At 40.5% G+C, this 20,405-nt stretch overlaps 3 protein-coding genes across 3 annotated transcripts; 1 reads left to right on the top strand and 2 right to left on the bottom strand.

Annotated features, from left to right (window-relative positions):
- Positions 1-609: 609 nt before the first annotated feature.
- tnfrsf1a (tumor necrosis factor receptor superfamily, member 1a) lies at positions 610-11,522 on the bottom strand. The gene is made up of 10 exons (XM_034218921.1): positions 11,283-11,522; positions 9,048-9,152; positions 8,852-8,954; positions 7,283-7,408; positions 6,555-6,710; positions 6,393-6,471; positions 4,857-4,909; positions 3,709-3,884; positions 2,826-2,943; positions 610-2,162 (listed from the first exon to the last, which is right to left on the bottom strand). Exons 2-10 carry the CDS (start codon positions 9,117-9,119, stop codon positions 1,861-1,863), a joined length of 1,185 nt encoding a protein of 394 aa, XP_034074812.1. The 5' UTR covers positions 9,120-9,152; positions 11,283-11,522; the 3' UTR covers positions 610-1,860.
- Positions 11,523-14,819: 3,297 nt separating this feature from the next.
- Positions 14,820-16,087, top strand: LOC117548012 (P2X purinoceptor 7-like). Its single transcript, XM_034218938.1, has 3 exons — positions 14,820-15,063; positions 15,450-15,677; positions 15,856-16,087. The coding sequence occupies exons 1-3, from the start codon at positions 14,861-14,863 to the stop codon at positions 16,031-16,033; spliced, it is 609 nt and encodes a 202-aa protein (XP_034074829.1). The 5' UTR covers positions 14,820-14,860; the 3' UTR covers positions 16,034-16,087.
- A 255-nt stretch (positions 16,088-16,342) lies between these two features.
- On the bottom strand, positions 16,343-18,098 carry LOC117548011. The gene is made up of 4 exons (XM_034218937.1): positions 17,966-18,098; positions 17,552-17,723; positions 17,233-17,381; positions 16,343-17,142 (listed from the first exon to the last, which is right to left on the bottom strand). The coding sequence occupies exons 1-4, from the start codon at positions 18,093-18,095 to the stop codon at positions 16,952-16,954; spliced, it is 642 nt and encodes a 213-aa protein (XP_034074828.1). The 5' UTR covers positions 18,096-18,098; the 3' UTR covers positions 16,343-16,951.
- Positions 18,099-20,405: the final 2,307 nt, after the last annotated feature.

The raw sequence follows: 20,405 nt of genomic DNA, 5'->3' as shown, positions 1-20,405 counted from the left end.
GGCGACACCGTACTTCCGGTATCAACCATTTCACGCGAGGTGCATACAGAATATCATAGTCGATTGCCTTAATCAATATAGTCAACTCTAAAATACCACATATATGCATTGGCATGATAATATTATTGTGACAAGTGGGGTATTCACCTGGTGTTTCCAGAAGATAGACGTAGATGCCAAAATCGACCGAAGGCCACTTTTGAGGGTCGTAATTCCATACATTGTACATCCAACAACCCACACAGCTCTAGTTTACGCTGGTAACGACCTAGAGCACACCCCTCAAGTCCAGAGATGTAATCCGAAGACATGCAGCGATTTCTTCGGTCGTTAATTCAGAAAAAAAACCTAGTGCGCTCTGCCTGGCAACATTAGCTAGCTGTTTATATTAGCATCACCAGGATTTTTGCACCTCCAGAAAAATGGCGTCTTTATAAAAAAATATATGGCGCGCGTTGCATTGTGGGTAGCTGTGACGTCACTGTGTGTGAAAGAATAGGATTTTGGAAAATAGCTCCAAATAAGGTCTGTGTTTGAGACACATTGAAGAGATGGATCACGTTTTGTTCTACGACTTTAAATACATCAGCAGTGACCCCGCTGGTGATTTTTGAAGAGTTTACGTGTCTGAAAAACGATGGTTGTTACTAAGTGGCTGAATAGGACTACAGAAGTTGTCCAGGCCGTCTTACGTCATTACACCGAACACGTAAACACTCCTCTACGTTTGTTTGCCCTGTTCTGCTTGAAAGCAAGTAGCTGCCTCCTGCAAACTGTTCAAAGGGAACCGGAAGGAGTTTACTTCCGGGTTTTAGGACGCATCACTGAATAATACACATTTTAACTTTGTGGCAGAGAGTACTATAGGTGCCAGATTCTACAGGTGCGCCATAGAGAGGATCCTGACCGTTGCAACGCCATCAACCGTAACCTTTACAGAGGGTGGTGAAAACTGCACAGCACATCACCAGGACGGAGCTGCCATCCATGGAGGACCCTTACTCCCAGCGGCTCGGGAAGAAAGCCCTCAGGGTTATCAAAGACCCCCATCACCCCAGCCACAAACTGTTCTGTCTGCTGCATCAGGACTAACACCACCAGACCCAGGGACAGTTTCATCCCACATAAGACTTTCTTCTGATGTCTTGTTATTGCACTGTTGAGGAACCTGTGATCCGAGATTTTCAAACATTTCATAACGACACCGTAGTTGTGTATATGTTAGGACAATAAACCTTTGAATCTTGAATTGAGACAGCTACTGCTCCCAGACCAGATGTAGTCCAGTGTTATGCAATAAAACCTCAGAAAAACAGCACGTTTTCACATTTTCCCCTTTGGATTTTCATCAGATTAAATAAAAAAGAAATGTAGACAGAATTGTAGCCTGTAGCATTAACGGAGTTGGTAGGTGGATGTTGTTAGCATAGGGCAGACCTAAGCTAGCAATATACCCATTTACAGTCTTTATGCTAAGCTAACGGCTTCTAGCTTCTAGAACGAGAAGACGAGAGTGTTAACAATCTTCTAATTTGACGCAAAAATCCAAAAAGCTCCAAAATACCTTTTAAAAAATGTACAGGGCTAAACGTTTTTCTTTCAAATTTAAGGCAGAATTAATCTGTGCAAAAAGAGTCAATGAGTCTCCCCTCCTGACACATTTGTCCATCTGTCTCTCAGTAGTTTGACCTTGTCCTCTCACATGTGAGGCAAGAGGTAGAGTGCTCAGTGAAGCTGGTGTGTGTGATGAACCTGCTGCTGCTGGTGGTAGCACCGTTTCAGCTCGAATGCTTTGAGGCTCTAGAGGGTACAATACTTGGTTTCATGAGCTTCATGTTCCACTTGGCACGCGTTGCAGATTTACTGAATGCCGTACTTTGTCTCCAGCTCCTCGGCGGCCCGGCCCAGGTGCATCTCCCTCAGTTGGTCCAACAGCTCCTGCAACAAGGGCCAGTGCAGCATTGTTCCTCTTCCTCCTCCTCCTCCTGAACGAGCCCCTTTCTCCGCCCAAACCCTCAGCATCTGGTAGTGGGCCTCGCGGCAGGATCTGTGGTCCACCTCCGCCTGTTCGATCTCTGTGTCCGTCACACCTAGGGTTCGCACCAGCTGCTTCACCTGCAGCACGGGAACCAGATCCAGCACCGTGTAGATCAGCTCAGGGACTGCAAGGAGGACGTGAGAGTTAGCACAATAGGTCAAAAAGTGTATTGTCAATCTTTCTTTCAGAGATCGACTCACATCAACTCACATATATCAATATTCCAATTACTGTATATAGACTATTTTGCACAGTTTCTATCATAATCTGTTTCTATTATATTCGATTTTATTGTATTTACTTGCACTATTTTATCTGTGTTATTGTGTTATTGTGTTGCACTGTTGGAGGAACCTGTGACCTAATATTTTCATTGTCATAACTACACTGTAGCTATGCACACATGACAATAAAAGCCTTGAAACTTGAAAATACCGTTTCCCACAATCCCGGATACAAAAATATATAATAAAATATATACAAATATGTATAAACCTATATAGGCTACACACAATCAACAGACACATTTATGCACACATTAAGACATAAATAAAAGCACAACAATCGATATATACAAAATAACAGTCACTTTAATATCTTTGAGGAATGTACATTAGTGCAAGACTGTCCATAGCAGCGTAAAAAGGTGTCTGTGCTTCTGTATGTTGGACAGAAGCATGCAGTGTGAACTAAGTAAGTAAGTGCTTGAGAAAACATTAAAACATCATAGGAATCATAAAAGAATAAATGACCACACAAGAAGTGCTAAAAACACAATAACACTCACTCTTGACTTCCAGTGGGACGCAGTCGGGCAGATTGGGCGGCTCCTGGTCACTCACAGCACTTAGAGGAAGAGCCTTATCACTCTGGATATCTGCAGACTCAATGAGGGTCAGGAATTGCTATGAAACACAAACAAAACGTAATGTTATCGACTGTTTGTGTACGTGCAGCAGAGGTGAAGTACTCACATGTTTAACTTAACTAAAAGAAGCAAGAGAACAGTTTGAAAATGCAAATAAAGTCTCGATTTTGAAGTATTAGTAATAAAAGAACATAGATATTAGCATTGAAATAAACTCTATATCTAAGTGCTAACAAGTAAAAGTGCTCACTATGCAGTTAGGCACTTTTTAGGGATAGTATTAACCTTAATGCCACTGGATTTAAGAAGCACAATATTTTATTTTTGCATAAAGTAATTTGGTTTCGTGGCATTTGCTCCATTTAAAAATGAACAAAAACATATTGAAAAAATTGCATAAAAACACTTATATAACATAAGAAGCTAAAGTAAACATGTGCAATAAAAAAAGACAAATAAAGATATTTATTTAAATATAACAAATGAAAGTAAGAATATAGACGGGGAGTTAAGGACGTGTTATTGTGGTATGTTAATGTTGCAGCTGGTAAAGTTGCTTTATAAATACTGCTGGGTGCCATACCATCATTTCTATGTTGATTGACATTTTGTAATAATAATCTAAATCGGCAAAGTCATTTGTAAGTATAAAGTTCAATGATGGCTTCCAAAATGTGATGAAGTAGAAAGCAGAAATTAAGGGAAATACTCAATTTGTTTGTACTTCACAAGTCCAGCACCTAAAGTACTTATTTACACTCAACCATTGCATAGTAAAGTAACCACGGTTAGATCGTTGTACCTCGCCTGACTCCGGGCAAGGGTCCGATTCCTGGCTGGTTTTCTTCTGCATCTTCTTCTTGATAGAGCGTTTTGTGACCATGTAGGTGACGAGAAACACCAGCCCCATCGATACCAGTGACCCCACTGCAACGGCAACGATTATGTTGATGAGATGATCATTTCTGTGATCAGGAGCTTCAGACGGACACGAGGGGGAAAAGACATGAAGATGGAGACACGTTAAAAAAGCTGAAATGTTTTTAAAAGCCTATCCTTGTAGAGGAACCAAACAAAGACAACACAATAGTTGGATACCTATCAGATTGGTCTAATCACTTGTTTGATGCTAAGCAGGAATATAAGAAGTGAAATTCAAGTCTTTTTTTGTCCTCTTTAAACATCTCATGCGAAGGAATTCAAAACATATTTCATGATCATAAAAGATGGAAACTAGCAGGGACAATACGGCCTTCAGTTATTTGTTAATATCATATTTATTTCATTATTTCCAAGCACTGTACATTGAAATTAATTTGTCAATGAATTAATTCCTCCTGGACACGGATAAGTACCAAAGACATTTGTATAGCGCCTTTCAAGGGAACCAAGTCCGCTTTACATGGTGAACAAACAAACAAAATATAGACTGAGAAAGTACAAAATAATTATCAGATTTTTGTTAATTTAAGTTCCCACCTTTGTAAGTGTTGATTGCACGGCTTAGTTGAATACTCGATTCTGATTGGTCAATTTGGACATTCCAGAGGTCTGTTAAATAACCGCTACTAAGGAGAACAGACTGTTGCTAAGGAGGATCAGGGGGCTATGTAAGTCAGTGAGTCGGGTTCCCACAGTCACCACAGTGCGGCTGTATCTCATTACACATCACACACATCATACTGGAACCACAGAATAATACCAGAAGCTGCATTATTCATTCCATGTCACTTGTTAGACGCTTTTATCCAAAGCGACTTACATACTCAATACTGTGGGCAATCCCCACAGGAGCAATTTGGGGTGAAGTGTCTCAGGGACACAACGACATGCTGACTGCAGTGGGGTTTGAACCTGTGACCCCCTGATCCCAACACCAACGCACAACCCACTGCACCACATGCCTTCATACTACACAAGTATTTCATGGCCTTGTGATCAAGTGCTCACCTTTTGTTTCTGTAGTAATTGGCAAACAGTGGTGTTGGCACTCAGGCGTACAACTGTGGAGAACAAAAAGAGGACGTTACTCAACATTGAGGAGGAAGTCGCAAATCTTTAGAAGAAGTGATTAACACAACGCACGACATTTTAAACAAGTGATTGTAGTCGACACTTAAACACAGTTACACAGAAATGTATATAAAGTGAAAGAGAGATAATTCTCCATCGGTGAAAAGTAATGGTTACGCTAACAAGGATTATTGGATGCCGTAGTTTCTTCCTTTTTCCACTTTTATCTGTTTAAGTCAATCTCAAGTTTACTCCAAAAGTCAAAAACACATTCTGTTATTAAGATTTCCCAGGCACTATCGAAGTGCTTTTTACAAGTTCTCCATTTTGTATTCCAACTACTAATTCCCCTTTTCAAATGCCAACGTAAGCAGTTTAGTTTCTAAAATAAACCTTGGCCAAATGTAACTCCTTCATGACTGTGTTCATGTCTGTGATTTTGTAGATCTCAGCTTTTGTTTCACATCTACACAGTAAATGTCTCTCATAGTACATCAAAGGATAGCTATTACAGTATGTCATTGTTCATTCATATTCATCTTTTTCCATCTTAAATGTATGTATTTTTCCTGCTAATCACTTGCACCATTATTTCATTATTTGTATCTATTTGTATGTCTTTTTGGGAGGTCTTAAAGAGGCCCTATTATGTATTTTCTTTACCTGTAGTGTGTTATATAGATTTTTGTGCATGTTAATGGTCTGCAAAGGCTAGAAAAGTTCTCCCACACACTCCCCCCCCCCCCTACACCTGACCATCAGCAGGAGAGGACTCTTTAAAGTAGAGACACTACATACTGATATACACCTGAACATCAGCAGGAGAGGACTCTTTAAAGTAGAGACACTACATACTGATATACACCTGAACATCAGCAGGAGAGGACTCTTTAAAGTAGAGACACTACATACTGATATACACCTGAACATCAGCAGGAGAGGACTCTTTAAAGTAGAGACACTACATACTGATATACACCTGAACATCAGCGGGAGAGGACTCTTTAAAGTAGAGACACTACATACTGATATACACCTGAACATCAGCAGGAGAGGACTCTTTAAAGTAGAGACACTACATACTGATATGAACCTGAGAATTAGCATAATAGGACCACAAGATGTTCATTTCCATTAACTATGCTGTAGTTATGTTCATATGACAAATAAAGTAATCGTTTTTTTATCTTTTAATATTCCTCTCTCAGTGTACCAGTCGAAACACAAGCCAATAATGCAGTTTCTTTTAACAAATGGGCACTTGTTTAGTAAAAAGTAAGTCAGCAACCCAGTTCCAGTGCTGCGTAACTTCCCTCTTCTGACGCACACAAGTGGAACAACTTAACAATGTCGGAAGTATGCCGCAAGTTTCAATTCAACAAACCGACTTCCCCAGCAACAGCTCAAAATAAAAGCAACCCAAACTGCAGGATGGGAACAAAGTGTGGACCAAAAGCTTGTTGTTATACTCACGTCTTGCAGGGTTCACATGTGCCTTTGACTTTGTAGTACTTCTCTTTACATTCACACACTGTGTTGTCCTCTGGTGTACCTGTGCACAAGAACAATGATATTTAGACTTGATGAGCAAAAGAAAAAGGAGTGTATGATTCAAAGTCACATGTTAATACATACATGTCCGTTTCTCAATCTCATTCGGTTTACATGATGAACATTTGCGACACTCGTATTTCTCCGAGTCGATGTTGAGCTTGTAGTAACCGTCCTCACAGCGACAAACTGTGTTTCTGCCTGCTTTACATGGGGATATCTCCACATCGTGATTTGATGCTGTGGGAAAGTTATAAAGACAGAAGAAAGTTAATACAGCAAACGATATCCTTATACAACACTGACTGTAGCTGCGACTCCCGCTGAGGGCCCAGGTAGCACAGGAACTACATCAAATGTGTGGAGGAGGCTGTGGCTCAGTGGCATAGTGCGGACCGAACTGAATGTTTTTAAGTCTCTTTGGATAAAAGCATCTAACAAGTGACATGTAATGCAATGTAAAAATGTCCAGGAAAGAACATTTAACGTTTATTTAATTTATGTACATCCTTCTCTGCACAATTACTCCTCCACCTGTCTACCAATATATACCCAAATCCCACCGTGCCTCAAGCTGCCTACAAAATAAAAGCATAAACAACTACTACAACTAACACTAAATAATTAACACACAAATAAAGCGAGAAAATACATGTTTTGCTATTAAATAATTAAAGAAATCAATAGTGTAAACCCCGGAGGCGATACCAGTTCAGAAATGTTAAACCCCTTCCCCCACATCATTATTCTGACGGTTCATAATGCTCTCTGTTTTCTGTATTTGTTTTATTGTTATTAGAATGTGGCTGTACCTTTGCAGATTCTGCAGCTCCTGCAGTTGTGGGAGTAGTTCTCCTGGTCGGTGTACTGTCTTTTGGGACATTGCTCGCAGATACTCCTTGTATTATTAAAATGACACTTTTCTACAAGCTTAAAACCTGGAAAACATGAAAGAAACACAGAGTAGGTCTTCAACTAACAATCCATTCAATTCAATCATTTGGTGAATAACATGTTAGAAAATAATGAAACATTTTGGTTTCTCAAAGTCTTTAAATGAAGGATGCAACCTATGAATGCATAAACTAGAAGCTTGTCGTATGCATAATTCTATAACACATAGGTGTGAGCAAGCTCTCTGATTGGTCAATAGGCGTATTTGATTCCACGATCAAAGAACGGTCAAATAGAACGTGCCTTTTCACAACAAGTCAGTATCCCTCCGCGTCTGAGAAAAACGGTATACCCTTGGCCTGAAAAGCAAACTGCAGTACAGGCGTACGGACCTCGGCGCAAGCGCCTCGGTCCTGCCGCAGTACTGTCGTACCAATAATGACGTTATAGAACGGCCTCTCGTGTATGATTGCTTAATTAAATACATGCCAATTTAATGCCATTACATATAGCCTATTATAATTTAAAAAAAATGATGAATAACAAAGGATTATGGCGGACAACAAAAAGCACAAATGCATCCTCTCATTGAGTATTTCATTTTCTTGCATGTTGTGCCAGTTATTCTTAAGGTATTTGTGCTCATTCAAAGTCAGTGTGGTGTGTTTCCCTGCCACTAAAGAGGAATAAATAACTAAATACATTGTTGTCGGCATCGGCTGAGAAAAATACAATCAGTTCATCCCTACTTTATAATAGTATTTAGTTAAATATGATGTTATACGAAGCAGGAATTCTTCATATTTAAGAGTCTGAAACTGCATTTTTTTCTGCCGCACTAATTTCATTTCAATCTTTATTTCGAACAGCTTAAAAAAACATGTGAAAAACAGAATACCGTACTGTTAAAATACAGTATTTATCACATTCATGATAATGTTTATATATTCAACAAAAAAAGTCTTCATATTAATAATAATAATAATTCATATGTGTCGGAAAGGGAGCAGGAGGAAGCAAATGCTTATTAACTCCCACCCCTTACTTGATCAATGATTGTCCTTTAAATCATTATGCAAGTTATTCCTACATACATTTACACACACATATACAATCATTTCTCATCTTCAATCACCTCTCTTCATTCTCATAGTTTTCCCAAAAAAGTGTTTCTGTATTAAATCGATTACCAACATTGTTGTTCATTATCCTTCTGTCAACTCACTTGTCTATTATTCCACTACATGCTGTTAAAGAGGCCATATGATGTATTAGTAGTGCAGCACAGGCAGTATGAGAAAAATAAAGAACATTAAAGCATGGAGACATGTCACAGTAAACAATAAATACAAATGTGAACCTGAAAAGGAGCGTCTTTTAGACTTTGTAGAATGGATTTGACGTTACAAAAGGAGGGCCGTCAGTGGGGTATTTCCAATAATGAGGATGCTCCTGTGAATCATGTGCAGCGTGCAGAAATGCAGTACCTGGAAGGCATTTGTTGCAACAGACCCCGTTGTCATTGTCATAATCCCCAGCTGGACACGTCTTGGCCTCTGAGACCAATGTGAAAGCGGTGAGGAACATGCACTGAAACAGAGAATGTGCAATGAATTTACAAAGAAAGGCGTTTTTCCATGGGTTCATGCCATTACAAAGTGAGTCACTTCAAGTTGTTCTCACCATTGGGAGCAGTATTGTGCCAACAGGAGCTTTTCTGTCCCATCTTCCTCTCAGCCCAGTGCCCTCCATCATCTTACAGCTTTAAGTCAATCCATCTGAGGACACCTGCAAGGAAAACAATCTCATTCAATTTCAAACCTTTATTTATCCAGGTGAATCCCATTGAGATCATTGATCTCTTTTTCAAGGGAGACCTGCTCAGGTAGGTTCCACATGAAACATAAAAACATAAACAGAACAACAAAAAGGACATTTTACAGCATCCTTACAGGGATTTACAATTTACAATACATATCCACATGAGCAGGTACCAACAGCTTCCGATTGAGTAGCATCCAACCGAGCTTTAAAAACTCGCTGTCAAACGTCTAACAGCCAATTTAGTCTATCTTTGACTCTTGGCCCACACATTTATAATTAAACCTAACTTTTAAATGCCTTAAATATCCCTAAATCCCTACATTCCCTAAGGTCTCTATAGTCTCAGTTGAAAATGGTGATGAAGTGCATGTTTCCTATCAATGTTTTAAAATGACTTGCTACAAAACAGTGAATATGGGTTTTTTTAGCTGATATTACATGTTACTTATACAATAAGATATACAATAAAACATGCTAGTTAATAATAAAGCCTTCAGTAAACCTCTGTGGCTGAAAACATTTAACTTGATCTGATAAGGGTTGAACCAACTGATAATGTAGAGCGGCCTGAGTCTTACGTTTCTTAAAATGTCCAGGGAAAAGAGGACACATCTTTCTGATTTAGCTAAACACATGGCCTTCACTCGGGTGCTGGGTCTATTTTCTGTACATATTTCATCCATCAACCAATAATGTTGCCTGGTGTGTAAATAGGAGCCATATGTGCTTAATTAAAGTGGTTAAAAATAGAAAAACAATCCATCTATTTCCTAAAAATGTCCAGCAATAAGAGGATCCAATGTTGTGATTTCGCTAACAACGTCACCTTAAATTGGGATCATTGAGTCAGGTCATATTTATAAGAACAGCATCGTTTTCTGCACTTATTTCATCCATAAAATAATGTTTTTGTGTATGTAAATAAGAGCCATTTGTGCATCATTTAAGTGCTTCAAATTAGAAAACAACCATTTCCTAAAATGTCCAGGGGATCCAATTTTGGTCAAGTCATATTTGAAAAGAACAGCAAGGTGTTCTGTACCTACAGTATGTTATCCATCAATCTATTGTATAAATAAGAGTAATTTGCGCATAATTTAAGAGTTTGAAAATGATAATCAATCCATACTGTGCTACATAATACTGACCCTTGATCTAATCACTTTAAAAGGGTCACCCAAATTACTTTAGACGTGTTTTTCCACCTACATGATATCAAACTATGCAGCTTCGGAGTCCAAACACAATAAAATGGAGGACAAATCACAACAAATTTGATTAGAGGCTTTAAATAATAAACAGGCTTATCTTTACACTTTGCTAAGGACATCAGAACTACTTTCTGACAAAGATAACATTGTCCAAATAGCTGACAGGTCTTTGTATTAAGTTGAGGAAGAATCATATTTGGGAGAGGGGGGGGGTTGGAGTTTCAGATGTGGTTTTCTCATCACATTAGATAAAACGAAACCTTATCAAGAGGTAAGCAGGACACTTTGATGATCTGATCATTTGTATCAGAAGTAATGTTTTTTTAACGCCAAATAGGCTATAACATTTTAAACAACCCATACACTGGTTGTGAATGTTAAAATAAAGTTATTGACATTATGTTGATTTGGTTTTACTGAGAGTGAGACACAGGTCATTTAAGGTTGTCATAAGAAAAGTTAAATGCATGATAAATAACATTTTGGAAGTCACTGAATTGGATTCAACCCACAGAAAAACAAGGATATACGTTTTTCTTTATTGTAAATGTAGTTTGTGGATAAATACAGAATGAATAGGTCTACAGACAGTTAAAAAAACTTTGGCATATCCTGCATATTTCTGCGACACTTGTTTGGCAGCCTGTTGACTTCCCTGTCGCACTCATACTAAGAATAAACTCGAATTTAAAACCTCAAATCAACCTGAACACTGACTTGTTTACCGATAAAGTTGACGTATTAAAGTACTTAATCTACACTCATTTTTTACTGTTTTATCACTGGTTTCGCTTTAGTTCCCACCACAAAACGCCCACCGCAGTCTGATATTAATCTCCTCTTCCCACAGGCTGACATTCAGACATATTTTACCGACACTTACCTGGACAAACACCGTGGAGAATCTCTTTTACCGCAGGTCCATAACTCGACAGGAATGTAGATTTAATTTCATATAACTTCGTATTATTTTGTATACAAGTAGAAGCAGAGCGACGGCGCTACTGGCCCGGCTGAGCACGAGCGGGGGAGGACTGAATACGGGAAATAGCTGCGTCACGAGACTTCTTGGAAGTGTGAAGCAAGTTAGACAAGGCAACTGAGAGCTAAAAGTGAACACACACAAACACATAGGATAAAGTGAGCAATGTACACAGGTGAGGAAGTCTGCAGCTAGCTCACGTTCAGATCAGTATACATCCCAAAATATATAGAAGATAGCACAGGTGCAGTGGATTCTTTACTCAAGTAATTAAGCAGTGATGGAAAGTAACTAAGTAGAGGTGGGTGAAGTACTCAGATCTTGTACTTGAGTAAAAGTAGAAGTACAAGAGTGTAGGAATACTCTGTTACAGTAAAAGTCTCAAAATGTTACTCAAGTAAAAGTGCAAAAGTATTAGCATCCAAATATACTTAAAGTAGCGACAGTAAAAGTAGTCATTGTGCAGATTGGTCCATTTCAGAATAATATATATGATATGTTTTATAATGATTGATCATGAAAGTGTTCTCAAAGCTGGTAAAGGTGCAGCTAGTTTGAAGGACTTTGTATACTGCAGGGTAGCTTGTGGATTTACTCCAGGTGGAACTAAAGTCTGATTTAAGACTTGATTATATTTCACATCATTCATCCAAAACCTGCAAAGCAACTAAAGGGATTAAACAAATGTTATGTAGTGGAGTACTATTACACGATGTACCTCTGAATTGTAGTGGGGCAGCAGAAGTATAAGTTTAGATGCAGTTTGGGGTAATACATACATTATTTATGCTGCCTTACTGGTTGGGTTTCTGCCTGTATCAAAGTGTACTGTTACCATCAGGGTCCCATGATTTGGTTAGACCGAAGCTCTTTAGTGCGGCAGGCAATCCTAAAATAAATACAGACTTAAATAACAAGTGTACATTAAAGGGTCTTAAACATGTCTTTAGTAATTGTAATGTTATGTTTCACGTCTGTTTACATGTTTATTTTCTTGTATACTTCTTGTAATTGGCTTTCTTGTTCTTTTATTGTTTTTACTTGTTGTTAGTCTTCATTATGAATCACAAGTTGCATTATCATAGATTCTACTTTTGGAGGGGGGGCTACAGAACCACCCATCTTGTTGTACAATAAAGCTTTTGAATCCTTGAAGTATGACTCGATGCACTGTAATTATGGGCCACAGTGAAGTATAGGCTGGTACTTTATATAGGGACCCAGCAGAGCATGGAGTCACGTGACTTCTCTGGTACATTACATGAAAGCGCTCAGTCAGCAGAGCAAGTACCTCCTCAGAAAAACCACATCCTTCCTCTTCAGTGAGCTGTGTCTTCATCTTTCTACTGTTCCTCCTCCTCCTCGCTCTCTTCTGTCTGTCTCTGTGTCTTATGCATGTAAGTGTCAAACAATTCCACTAGCACATCTGCCACACAGACACTTTAAGTAGGTATTTTCTTACATGCACGTGCACTGCTGAGTTTCATACAGCCTGATCTGGAAACTGATCTGAGTGCATGTTTCCAGTCAAGCAAAAACTAGTTTATGTGTATGACTAGTTTACTTGGATGAGATCAACTATACTTATGAAAGAATAACGTGAGACACATGGCCTTTAATAGAGAAAACAATTGGTTTGAACATTGCAATCACATGAACTTAAATACAACTTTAGGCCTCCTTACTTTAAGTCATGATCATGTCTACCTTGTATTTACTGTAAATGAGTTGCTTTTTTCTTTACTTATTGTATGAATGCACTTGTATATTACCTTTTTATCAGAACATCCTCGGCAGGTTCCTGGCAAGTTCTTATCTAATCCTTAAGGTCAAGCAGTCTAAAACTGAAACCTGAAGATAAGCATGACCAGGTTTGCTCTGTGATTTTAATGTGGAGTCATCTCTCTTACAGTCACCCCTGTACTCTGTGTCAGTGGCGCCGAGAGCCCCTCCACAACCCTTAGGCCCCGTTTCACTTTCTTACAGCAGACCACGTGTGGTTGTGGCTTCGTTTCTGTGAAGAAGTGACAAAGATGTTGAGAAGATAAGATGATGGTGGAAGTGCCAAAAAACTCCACATCACATACTTTAGGCTGCACCACAGTCTCCTGTTACAAAGTACAAACACTTGCTTACAGTATGCATACATGGGCATTCTTCCTCATCCACACTCTTGCTCATGTATCCGCTGTGCAAAGAGTAGTGAGTCAAACTGGCCAGGAAAACATGCTGGCTTGCAAACTGCAAATATAGACCGGATGCATAAGTATTTTGTTGTATACTGCATTTGACATACTCAGTATTAAGACATACTTAATCTTTCTCTGACTAAAATGGGTATTGAAACTCGTAGTCAGTTTATGATTCAGTTTAAGATTTCAAATCAACGCCCCACCTACTAAAGCTGAGAGTGCAGGTTGTCCTCCTTACCTGTCTTGGCTGTTAAATAATAAAAGGAGAGCACTTAATGAGTTCAGCCCATTATAAACTTCTGCAGCAGCACTTTAATTGTTTGGTTTATTTTGAGGCGGATATTCCCATATTTTTCTTAGTTTGTATCTTTATGGTTAAAATATCCCATGTCATGCTTTTCTGGTTATTACCCGTCCCCTTGTGTGTTATGTAGCTTTTTCTGCATGTAAACGGTCTGCAGAGTCACAAACCCTCAAAGTACACCCTGAAGCGAGTAAAACTCTAACACAGAAAATACCTGTCTGTGCTGCCCCAGAACGCCTCGTTGGACATTTCTCTTTTTCCATTGTTTACTTCTATAGTGACGTATTTCGGGTATAGTGACGCGGAGCCGTTACGTTTGGACCAATCTTCGGACTTCCTCACACACACACACTCGGCGGGACGTTGCGAGGCTCGCTGCTTCGAGGAGCGGGACACTGTGAGCTGGCTCACTGGTGTGGGGTCGGTGAGACAGCGAGACACCACGGAACTCAGCCTGAGCACACACACAAACTCCCAGCCAGGCTGCGGGTGTGTGTGTGTTCAGGCTGGGTTTCGCTGTGTCTCGCTGTCTCGCAGACGGCCACTGGGCTCACAGGGGGGGGGGGGGGGGGGGGGGGGCAGGAGCTCCAACAAGCCGTTTAGGACAGAGAGTGAATACACATAGGCCTACTATACAGAGATGCTGTATGAGAAACCAATGTGAGTTTGGAACATTGCACAATATACATTTATTTTAGTAGACCTCAACAATGGAATTATGATCAGTAGAAATGGCCATGACATGGGACCTTTAAAGAGCAACTTCCAGGTTAAAGACACCTGTGAATAAATGTGTAGGAAAATGATGAATACACTAGATTTTCAAAAAAATATACAGAAATATACACTACAGTGACATCTGGCGTCGTTTTTGTAAGAAATGTTCACTTCCGCATAAAAAAGCCTCGGTACGTGACCTCCCGCGTGTGACGTAACAGAGGGTAAACAAGGGGGAGAGCGGCCGGTGTAACGTATTAATAAACATGGATCCCAATGCTAGTTTCGACACAGAAGAAGTTGAACATGAATATTCGAATGCATATGACGGACCACAACCTTATAATTATGAGCCTGCTAGACGTCCAAGAGACCAGGAGCATCCAAGGATTAGAAGAAATAACGGCCATCGGAGAGAAATTGAGCTGTGGTGTGAGGAGAACCAGTGGAGAACTGGGCAGCTATCTTGGTGAGTGACCGGCGTTAGCTACAGAATGTGAGCTAACGTCACATCACAACATTGTGAAGTTCGCTATCATATATCAGGCTATAACTAAAGTAGCATTGATAATATAGTAACGTTACTGGCAGGACTGTTGATACTGATCCATAACAGAAACTAATGCTCAAGTATCAGCCGTATCTCGCGTTACCTAATGCAACTCCACACTACCTTCGGAGTTGTACCGGAGGGGAGAGAGAGAGCAGGGAAGGGGCAGCTATCTTGGTGAGTGACCGGCGTTAGCTACAGAATGTTAGCTAACGTCACATCACAACATTGTGAAGTTAGCTATCATATATCAGGCTATAAAGAAAGATGTAATACAGTTTCCTGATAAACGTTTTGTTTTGTAGGTGCTTGTGTGGGGAATGCCAGCCCATGACCTCAGCTGTGGAGAGCATGTGCTGCAGGGAGGTGGAGCCCTTCTGGGCCCTGGTGGAGAACCTCACCCCCAGACCAGACATAACATGCCTGACACTGCACCCAGGCTTTGAAGCATGCTGTCTGAATCCCTTTGTGCTACAGATAGCCTACATGAACTTCAGGCAGGAGCATGGCCCGCTTCAGGCCAGCAGACATGAGTGTTTAGATTACAATTAAAAAGATAAATACTATTAAAGATAATACAGTTGCTATTGACCCCGAGTGTTTAGCAGGTTTCAAAACCCAGAACCTGTAGATTATATACTATATAACACTTGTTGATGATGTTAACAAGGCTATCAAGTTTACCTGTAGATATTGTGTCCCTATCCCCAGGCAATACCGCTACACAGCTTACAGGCAGGTCATCCGCTGGGCCTATGGAGTTCTAGGCAGGCACATTAGGAAGCCCTTACCCTCATGTGTTGTGTCTGCCATCAGAAGACAGTTCCCAGAAGAAGGAGGAGGAATTTACAAAGGTTTTGAGTGGCCTCATTTTGGTGACGATCAATAAAATTAATCACAATCATAGTGTGTTCGCACTATGTGTTCGCATACATATGCATTTCCAAACATTTTGTCTACTTATGCTGTAAATGTAGTATTTTTTCAATTTACACAAATAAACATTGATTGATAGTGTCTTTTCATTAATAACCACCAAAATACGTTATTTGAACACTCCTCTCGATCGATTTACAAAAAAAAAAATAGTATGGCCCGCCCTAATACACCAATGCAGTTTTTAAAGATATACATTTTTCAACACAGAATCATTTTCCAAATTACACCATATCCAATCATTTTACGAGTCAGAAAATGCTATCTGTTCATTGCAGTTATTGTTTATTGAATTAGATTACCATGACCTCAACATAATTATGTAGAGTACAAGTCCACAGCCAAGAAAATGTTACTACTTCTTAGTTTTTGCAACAGTCTGTAAATATACACAACTTTATAATAAAATGCACACATTTTAAATATAAATAGAATATGTTTATATATTAATATGTTCATGTGTGGGGAATCTCACTGGACAGCAGCAAGGGAGACCTCTAAGCGAGCCAACAAGTTGGATGAAGAAGGTGTTGAAATTGCTGTGTGTAGGCATGGATTTCTTCTCAAAGGTTGGTTAAAAAATATTTGTAGATAATCTGAAGCCTTACCTTTAATATGATTTGTTCTCACTATTTGTGTGTGTGGGGCACTAAGACCAGCGTCCAACCACAAGGGAGTGGGGTGTGTGTGTGTGTGTGTGTGTGTGTGTGGGGCACTAAGACCAGCGTCCAACCACAAGGGAGTGGGGTGTGTGTGTGTGTGTGTGGGGCACTAAGACCAGCATCCAGCCACAAGGGAGTCCACAAGGGAGTGTGGACAATCAGAAGCCAAAGCCAGACCATTTTTTCCTTTAGAATCTGCTGGTTTCACACTAATTTCCTGTGTTAAACCGGGAATGCCGTGCCAGATAAAGGCCAACTGCCTCATCCTTGGCGATCTCTTGGCAGGAAGTGGAAAGGGGGGCAGGGGCAGTGGAGGACAAGACTGCACTGCTCTCTCGTAGAGTCTCTGGTGACCTGGAGTAGCCCTCACTCAGAGACTCCATCAGGGCTGCAGCGTATGCTGAAGGAAGGAAACAAGTGATCACATTCAGTGATATTATAGATGCATCACACAATAAATAATATTTAGGGACCGAGTAAAACAGCTAACCGTATGATGGCTTCTCCTTGATAGGGCGAACTACCCAGCCACCTTTGCAGAACCTTGGGTAGCGAACTGCATAACGCACCTCACCATCACTGGTTCGAGCAACCTCTCTGCTGCTATTGTGGTTAAAGTGCAGGGCTGCCATGAGAAGCCTGTAGAGACAGCAGATTATGCAGTTCACAAGTTGTTTGTACATATGTGAATAAACTGTTTAACTGATAGCATTAGTCGGTTAAACTTCGTATTGTCCGTTAACGATTAAATGGTTAATTATTAACATCCCTAAGCCGTACACATTCTTTCACCATCACATCATATTTACCTGCTGTACATCCCAAGGAAGGAGAACCCAGTGTGCTTTGGTGCAAAGTGGATGATGAGGGAGTGAAATGCCTCCAGGGAATAGGTCTGATGCTGTGGAGACAACTTCCGGACATCCTTCACCAATGCTGTTCTCAAAGTCACCCTCTCCAGTTTAATGGCTGCAGTTGTTCCTGTACAAACACATATTTTGTTCTGATGTTACTAGAATTGTCTACATATGCAAGTATTACCTACACTGATAAAGCACGATTGTGTGATACTATCAGGTGTTATTTATATAACGCCTTGTTAATGTGTTAGCACACTTTGGGTTATATATTGATGGAGGGCTCTGGAACCAAAATAAACTAAGCACCAACAAACACTTGGACGACTAAGATGTTTCAGCAACACAGTGTACAGAGTACGTTACCTGGTTCCAGCCACTCCTTGTCCCTTGCTTCTCCCTCCAGAGGTGGATGTGCACAGCAGGGAAATGCAGGAGTGCCGTGTTCATGGATGTCCTGAACATGATTCACCATACTTTGCCACTTGGCTTCCATCACATCTGGATCTCCATCAGGAGTGGGAGCTGCAGTCCAGTACAGGTGATTGATGATGGCTGGCCTCCACAGCTTCAGGTCCTCACACTCCCTCTCCTTTGCAGCAGCATCCAAAGCTTTCCCTAGACCTGTTTCACAACAGAAACAAAATGTTAAAAAAGAAAATGTAATTATAAACAAATTTCAGCCTAATCAATCCTACCAACATCAAGATACATACTTTTACCAATATGCCAGATATCAAAGAAATGACTCGTTCCTCCTGGACACAACTCCTCCCGCACCCACTTGGCAACCTAGAGTGAAACACAACACCTTAATTACTTGCTAACTAGTAAGAAAATGTAGTTTTTGCTGTTAATATGGTGCGCCAAGAATCTTTGTGTGTACATATGTCTGTTCGTTCTTGTGTGTCTTTACCTGGCGATTTCGGTCCGTAATAAGGGCTGAAACTTGCATGTGTTGCTCCTTAAGGAAGTCAATGCTGCATTTCAGACCCTCTAGTTCACACCAGGTGCTGCTTGGAACCTCTGAGCTCTGTAAAACAACATTATGCAGTCATATCACTAACCGTGTCACATCAGACGAAAGCACATCTAATTTGTGTGACTGATAACGTTAACTTACCTGGACAAGTTGAAGATCCAAAACCTTGTTTATTCTGTCCTCGATCAAGGAGTAGGTGCCATATTTGGCACAATGGCCAGGAGAGTCTGACCTATGAGTGTCAAAAACAGTTTAATTCAGACGTTAAAGCCCAAAAAACAATGCAATGCAGTTATTGTAAGTTGCTTTGGATAAAGCTAAATGAATGTAATTTAAATATTGTTTTGACCTCTTTTTGATATCAATAATACAAGCTGAAGTGTTCTACCTGCAGTCACCAGAGAGGATTAGCCCACCCCCCATCTCCTTCAGTTCTCGGATGATCCCAGCCTGCTCATTTTGCCAGGCCTGCACGATAGTAGGGATTGTGTACAGGCGTTGATGGCGGAAGAAGGTGCCGACACTGATGCACTGAAGCCCTAACAGTTTCAACGTCCGTATTGTCTGGGTAGCCATGCAACCTGAGAAGTGGATGGCCCCACTCAGTAACAGGTTGCAGGCTGGCATGTTTCTGTACAGCATTGGCTGGTTCTGCCAAAAACGCTCATACCCACATGCTGCACATACCTAAGAGATGTGAAAAGCAGAACATTGCCAGTACAACTCTTAGTCAGTCAAAAATCAATTATACCATAAAACTAATGAAGTATAGACACAGTGGATTGATAAAACATAAAAATAAAATAAAACAAACATTTACATACAGGTTATGATACAACCTTTATTTTTACATCAGTGGAATTCACACATATCCGCTTACTTGTTTTATCTTTATATATGTTCCCTCTTGCTGCTCCACATTACCCTGGGTTTCCCCACAACAAGAAGGGCAAATGGTGAACAAGGACATCAGCTGGGTTTGGCACACAATGAACTTGTCAGCAGCACTGAAAAAAACAAAAAAACACTTGTTATTTCTGACTGACAATTTGGTAATACACATCATCTAAAATTAAAAGAAGCCTTACGGCCCGTCCACACAGCGGCGTGCGTTGAAGCTTCCAACGCTTCTGCCCATTCACTTTGAATGGGGTGAAGTCACTTTTAGCCGAACTGCATTTTGGGAAGCGACGTGGAGCGTTGCTGGCGTAAAAAGTTGAGCAATGTTCAACTTTTGACGCCTCGATAGAGGCGTCAGCCAATGAAATCCCGTTTATTCAAATCTGCCAGTACAATCGCTAGCCAATCAAACCGCGTGTATGCTGGGAGAGACTACGCAGGTCATTTCCTCATCAAAATTGAGGGAAAATTCATTGTAGCGGTAGTGAATCACCCGGTGCTGTATGATCAGTCTCTGTTCATCTACCGGGATACAAACCGGAGGAGCGAGGCATGGAGGGAGGTGGCAGAGACAGTGGGTGAAACTGGTAGGTTTTCGCCTGTTTGGGGATTTTATATCCAGTTTACTTCGTTTTAACATTGCTATTGCTTTGTATGTCGGGGGCGGGAGATTCATGTGATTGGTTGTTGGTCGTGTTGCTCGCAAAAAATCCCCAAGCTTCAGATACGCCCACCTCCAAGCGTCAACGCACGCTGCTGTGTGGACGCTCCGTTACTTGAGATCAACATTAGTTCGCTGCAGTGGCTCTTTTGATGGTTCCTCGTCAGACGACTCGCTCATCATTTCCTCCTCTGGGCTCCATGGCATATCCCCAGGGTGGTCCATGGTTACAGAAGATGACTCATCATCACTGTGTGCAGGAC

The sequence above is a fragment of the Gymnodraco acuticeps genome, unplaced genomic scaffold, assembly GCF_902827175.1.
Source record: "Gymnodraco acuticeps unplaced genomic scaffold, fGymAcu1.1, whole genome shotgun sequence".
In the NCBI taxonomy this organism is placed as follows: domain Eukaryota; kingdom Metazoa; phylum Chordata; class Actinopteri; order Perciformes; family Bathydraconidae; genus Gymnodraco; species Gymnodraco acuticeps.
Note: the sequence above shows the minus strand (reverse complement) of the source record. Positions and strands in the feature narration are given on the sequence as shown.

What these genes read in the sequence shown, in the direction of transcription:
- tnfrsf1a (XM_034218921.1), bottom strand. Translation starts at nt 9,119, where the DNA reads ATGATGGAGGGCACTGGGCTGAGAGGAAGATGGGACAGAAAAGCTCCT. An exon ending in TGAGATTGAGAAACGGACAT is followed by an intron (nt 6,472 to 6,554) that starts GTATGTATTAAC and finishes TCTTGTGCACAG; the next exon opens with GTACACCAGAGGACAACACA. An exon ending in CTTGCCCGGAGTCAGGCGAG is followed by an intron (nt 2,944 to 3,708) that starts GTACAACGATCT and finishes TGTGTTTCATAG; the next exon opens with CAATTCCTGACCCTCATTGA.
- LOC117548012 (XM_034218938.1), top strand. Translation starts at nt 14,861, where the DNA reads ATGGATCCCAATGCTAGTTTCGACACAGAAGAAGTTGAACATGAATAT. An exon ending in AGAACTGGGCAGCTATCTTG is followed by an intron (nt 15,064 to 15,449) that starts GTGAGTGACCGG and finishes TTTGTTTTGTAG; the next exon opens with GTGCTTGTGTGGGGAATGCC. An exon ending in CTTCAGGCCAGCAGACATGA is followed by an intron (nt 15,678 to 15,855) that starts GTGTTTAGATTA and finishes CCCTATCCCCAG; the next exon opens with GCAATACCGCTACACAGCTT.
- LOC117548011 (XM_034218937.1), bottom strand. Translation starts at nt 18,095, where the DNA reads ATGGAAGCCAAGTGGCAAAGTATGGTGAATCATGTTCAGGACATCCAT. An exon ending in CAAGGAGTGGCTGGAACCAG is followed by an intron (nt 17,724 to 17,965) that starts GTAACGTACTCT and finishes GTGTTTGTACAG; the next exon opens with GAACAACTGCAGCCATTAAA. An exon ending in CAAGGAGAAGCCATCATACG is followed by an intron (nt 17,143 to 17,232) that starts GTTAGCTGTTTT and finishes TCCTTCCTTCAG; the next exon opens with CATACGCTGCAGCCCTGATG.